The sequence below is a fragment of the Ursus maritimus genome, unplaced genomic scaffold, assembly GCF_017311325.1.
Source record: "Ursus maritimus isolate PB19 unplaced genomic scaffold, ASM1731132v1 scaffold_12, whole genome shotgun sequence".
Taxonomy (NCBI): Eukaryota; Metazoa; Chordata; class Mammalia; order Carnivora; family Ursidae; genus Ursus; species Ursus maritimus.
In genome coordinates, this window is record NW_024423564.1 from 20,898,567 (window position 1) to 20,904,341 (window position 5,775).

A 5,775-nucleotide genomic window follows, 5' to 3' on the forward strand; every position below is an offset into this window, starting at 1 on the left:
CATATACACATTCATCTGCATTCACTCTTCTTGTGTTTTCTATTTTTTAAATTTAATTGCGAAAAAATTTAATTGCAGATTCCAAGGACACAAAACAAAATATCTAAATTCAATAGGTTAGTATGGCCTAAAAAATCTGAATTTTTATCAAGTTCTCATAACTTGATTCTGATCAGAGTACTGTGAGGATCGCACTTCAAGTATCTGCTTATTATTTGTATGGGTTTGAACTCTTTACTTTTGGAACTTGGCATTTCAAACACTACAATGAAAAGAGGCAGTTTATAATAAATAAACACACAAGTCTTCCAATTCCAGCTATTATCACTTTACTATACAAAAAAAACCCCTAAACATTTACAAAAGAAAACAAAAAGAAGTTGCATTTTTAGACCACACTGGAAGTTAAAAAAGAGTCCGATAAACAACATCATAACATCTCCGTACCATGTAAGTACCATCCAGAGAAATCCAGTCAACCATTATACCATAGGTTGAAGTGTTTAGTACCTGAAGGTGAAGCCAGTGCCCTCGGGGTTTATCATTTGCCTATAAAAAGATAAACCTTAGCATCTATATAAAACATGGAATTATTGTCAATGAACTTTATAGAAACAAAATTTTGTTAAAGAAAATAAAATATTAAAAAAGATGACATAGGTTAGCTGCCAGTCAATATTAATGTAAAATTTTCTTAAGATGCATTCAGTTATATCAGCTGAGGCAACACTGTTGAATTATTTTCAAGATCTGACCATAGAGTGCTGCTATTCCAAGTGACCTTGCTATGGCATAATTTTATTTTACATATATACAGATCATGTTATTGTATATACACATCAAGGAGCTGCTCCAGTCAGCACATCTCAATGGTAGTGCCTATTCTTCAGGCAGAAAGTTTTCCTTTGGCCTCTTGCTCCCAGCATGGAGCACAGGAAGCCATTTCTTTCCAAGAATTCACTAGATTCAGGGAAGTCGGTACTCTTGGCTGGTTTTTCTCATGGAATGATGAGCAGTATTAAGAATTTGGACGGATAAATAATGTCTCTAGTTGAACATTTCAAACATTAGCTACACTTTGGACTTCTGTGCTTCTACGAGACTGTATGACCCTTTCATGTTGGCTCTTCGAGCAAAGTAAATGATCATTCCAATGGCTGGTATTATTAAGGAAGAAGCACAATAGAGCACGAGAAGTTCAGGAGAAAAATAGTCCTTGTTATTTTCTCTTCCTGGAAAACAACAAAGTGGGTGCAATTAATGTCTAGTACAAAAAATTTTTTGGAAATAATAGTTACATGTTTTATTTTAACAGTACAACTAGTTCTCTAAATAGGAGTGAATCAAAGCAGTGGTAAGGGCCAGCAGGACCCAAAATGCATATTTCTCTAAATTACTCAAATAATCAGTTGGCAGTTGCTATGGTCATGATGAGTCTAAAGATGACAGTTGTTGCTTTATGCAAAGTTGGATCCAAAGAGAATCAGATTCAGTTGTAGAATGGAAGCAAGGGCACAACTTTCTAGAGCTCATTTACAAAAGCGAGAATTGGGGAAGAGTACTTGCTTTGGAAGGTATAAATATCTACTAAAGAACTAGGACTCTGCTGACCATGTATTGAAACGACTAATTAGTTTTCCAAGAAAATCCTTGTAATATCTGAAGTGCAACCTTTCTAGTCAAACACTATACACGACAGTAAGAAGAAGAATTCTTGCTGACAGCTTTTTCAGAGATGTATACAAAATTTTAAATTTTGTATCTTTGAAGAAGGTGTCTTAATATATGTTATTCCTCTTCAGCATTTGTATCTCCTCTTGATAAACTGAAGTTCTTTGGATAGTATATTTTAGTTCGAATGTTGCTTACTCAGAGGCGTTCTCAGACCCACATCTTGCCCAGCTTAAATTAGGAACCCTGATATACTTTCGTAACTCACTACGCTTTCCTCTCAAAGCTCTTATCACTGCTCGTAATTAAACATTTGCTTGTATGATTATCTATTAGCTTTGGTCTCCTCTTCTAGACTATAAATTACATTAGACCATGTATCAATTTTCTTTCTGATCCACCACTGAATACCCAGTCCCTGACCCATTGCTTAGAGTAGTTGACGCCCAATAAATATTTTTTGAATGGTAATGCATTTCTTTTCTTTCTACATCCTGTCATTTTGTCATTTAGTTGTAAATTGGGTACAGAAGGTAAGAGTTTACAGAACTAAAATTAGTACTCTTTCCAGTCTACTAAAAATCATCTGACAGCTGCAATACTATTTGACATCTTAACCTTATAAGAACATCTGGGGAAGATAACATGGCATTTACTGGCGGCTCAGCTCTATTTATACGTATGTTTGCCCAGCATCATATGACCTCACAAGTATTAAATTTCTTAAAGTAGCATATATGTTTTCTGTCTTCGAAGAAATCTGACTTTGGTGATGACTACATTCCCTCTGGAAGTTTCTGATTACTGGAGATCAACCAAATAGAAAAGGATCATGACGGTCAGATGACAGGAAGTCAAGTTTTTCAAATTATTGAAATCAAAAAGCACTTAACCCTAAACATAATGATAACTGCCTCATCTTTCTACTTTCCCTTGCTACAGTAGAACTAGTCAAAGCATAAGCGTAATATTTTAATGGATGTCCATTATCATAATTATGGTTAGGCATCAATATTGACAACATGCTGGACAATGGTATTTCTACTCCTATTGTTTTCTTTTCAATTTAATAAATGTTGCCTTTTGCCTTCAGTTTTTCCTTCAGGCATCTGCAGTCAAACACAAATTTGCTGCTGAGTCGGTTACCAGGGCAACCTTCAAACACTATTTTTTATTAGCTGTATTAACACTGAAAATCCTAGACTCCCAACCATTCCTATCGTTGGAATACATTCAAGCTAAAACAAAGGGGAAAAAAAAGTAATTTTAAAACTCAGCTAAATAGAAAGGTAGGCTAGCTCAAAATACCAAGGAAAAATGACAAATTTTCGTCTCCATTCATTTGCAGTTACTTTAAACCACAGTTTGGGAGCCTGAATTTCTTAGTTGAGTGCCTAAAATGCTTCGACAGTTCATGTAAGTAATGAATGAAAAATGGCAAATATGTAAGTTACTCATTTAATAAAGCAATTAGAAAAGACAATGTGTGAGAGAGTTTAAAAAGTAGAAAAGCTTTGATACATCTTTAAAAGAGAATCACTAACTACAAACAGAATTACAAAAATGTTAGAAGTCCAACTTTCTGGGTCTATGCTTAATTAAAAGTGGACTAGAGGCATCAAAAATGAAAAGAAATAGGATCGAATGAATTTCAGCCTAGTCATAACTGAGATCTCAATCGGTCCAGAATCATCCCCAACTTCATTAGAAGCACTGATTACATACACCCCAGTGTCATTTTTAGTGGCATGATGCAAGGTAAGTGTTGCATTCTTTTTTTTTTTTTAAGATTTTATTTATTTATCCGAGAGAGAAAGAGAGAGAGAGAGAGAAAGAGAGAGAAGCAGGCTCCCCGCTGAGCAGGGAGCCCATGCGGGACTCGATCCCAGGATCCTGGGATCATGACCTGAGCCAAAGGCAGAGGCTTAACCAGCTGAACCACCCAGGCACTCCCCATTCTTTGAACACAGTAATTTCACTGGCCAGATCAACTCTTTTCAGGATAATCACTACAAGTGGATGACTAAAAGTTTTATATATAATTGTGGTATTTTCCCCTTTTACATTTCTAGGTGGATGTACTGAAGACAGAAAACATATGGTAAGGTTGCAATGTTGAGAAATTTGGCCAAATGAGTAAAACTTTTACCTGTTTTCTGACCTAAGTTCAAATTTCCTTTACACTGACACGCGGTTGCAAACTCTGATAGCCAAGTGCACAGGCTCCAAGAGTTGCATTTGTTTTCATTCCAAGTGTAGTTTCCAACACACAGTGAGAACTCATTAGCACACAAGGCATGAGGACTGATTAGTAAAGGCTAACATATTCTGCTTACATATTCTGCTTACACCAATAAGTTCAACAGATCCCACTGCGCATTCACAAGAGGGGTTAGGAAGTTAAAGGGCCCCTGGACTTTCTTTGCTGAGCCATTGCTCAACCCACACCCCGCCCCCTGCTCAGAATAGGGGAGGATGGGCAAGGGGCTTGGATTTCTAAGAAGGCAATTTGTAGTCTAGAGGTTCTTTCATGTTGTTCAGCATCAAGATTGCCACTCTTAATTATTATCTTGAAAGGACTCAATCCAGAAAATAGGCAGTTACTTCATGTTCAGAGAATAGCGTTCTCTTGTGGTAGGAGGGACAAGAGTCTGGGTAGAATCTTTCTTCTTCCTTGTGCCAATCCTACTTCTTTAGTCCTTATAACCTCCAGGGAAAGGTTTTGAACGTATGTTTAAATGCTTAGGAAATGCAAGACTTCAGAGACCAATGATGAATTGTCGACTTTGAGAAAAGCAAATGGGAATCCTGTACTCACCAAAGATTCATGTCAACTTCCTGGCTAAACTCCAGAGGATAGGGCAGCTGTGAATGATTATTTTAGGGAACACTGAGAAATAACCACAGTCAACATGGAATTCAGCTCCATTTTGCCAACCTGATCCTAGAAAATCTTTACAACCCACCCAACCTCTGACTATTACAAAAAATAATCAAAAACAAAAACAAAAAACTAACTAACCTTTAACATCGAGGGTTAAACTTCTTAATTGCAAGCCAACCTCATTTTTAGATTCACATTCGTACACTCCCGCATCCTCTAACTGGACCTTGTGGATGGTGTATGCACCATCTCTGGACTTTAGCACTGTGTCTCCCGTCTCTGCTTTTTTCTTCAGGATTATCCAAGTTTTTGGAACATTTCCACATGTACAGGAGATAATGACAGTGTCTCCTTCCTTGACACTCTCAGAAGGAAAAGCTATAAGTTGTATGTCTTTCGGAGCAACTGTAAAGAGAATTTAAAAGGCACCTCTGATTGGGTGAAATATAAACCACTTCCATAGTAATTTAATGACAGCAACAATTAGCTGTCGGGGACCTATTTGTGCTTACTGTTTGCATTAGATGTTTATAGGGGCAAGTAAAGAAGTCAAGGATTGACTGGTTTGTTATAAATGATCGTGTTTTTTTTTTAAAGATTTTATTTATTTATTCGACAGAGATAGAGACAGCCAGCGAGAGAGGGAACACAAGCAGGGGGAGTGGGAGAGGAAGAAGCAGGCTCATAGCGGAGGAGCCTGATGTGGGGCTCGATCCCAGAACGCCGGGATCACGCCCTGAGCCGAAGGCAGACGCTTAGCCGCTGTGCCACCCAGGCACCCCGATGATCGTGTTTTTACTAAGAGAAGACGTGTCTATACTTCTCTCATATCCCTTAATCTAATTCTTTATCCAGACTAGCCACAAAAAAAAAAAAATGGTGTTTGATAAACAGCAATAGAATTCAAATGTGAAAAAAAAAACAAAAAACATTTCTTTCTGTCACAGTGTTGTGCAAAGTTTTTCTTTGACGTACAGGCTTCTGAGGTTTGAGTTGGATTTTCCTGGATCAAGTTATGCAGAGATGGCTTTCTTACCATTCTTTTTTTTTTTTCTTACTATTCTTAACAACCATAACTATTATTTACTAAGTGGCAGGCACTGGGCTAAGTATTTGATACGCAACATCCCTATTAATACACAGCCCATGGAGGAAGGTATCATACTGCCATTTTGTAAGGGAGATTCCCATGAAGTTCATCTATTCTTGTGACTTGATTT

General features: G+C 37.2%; 1 protein-coding gene across 2 annotated transcripts in view; it reads right to left on the reverse strand.

The window, feature by feature from the left end:
* Positions 1–316: 316 nt before the first annotated feature.
* Positions 317–5,775, reverse strand: part of VCAM1 (vascular cell adhesion molecule 1) — an 18,915-nt gene continuing 13,456 nt past the window's right edge. Inside the window, exons 8-9 of one of the 2 annotated variants that reach the window (XM_008697651.2) lie at positions 4,694–4,960; positions 317–1,232 (exon numbers count right to left, since the gene is read on the reverse strand). In XM_008697651.2, coding sequence (XP_008695873.1) covers positions 1,072–1,232; positions 4,694–4,960 — 428 coding nt within the window. In that variant the 3' untranslated portion in view covers positions 317–1,071. The remainder of the gene's footprint in view (positions 1,233–4,693; positions 4,961–5,775) is intronic. The other variant, XM_008697652.2, reaches the window with a different exon arrangement.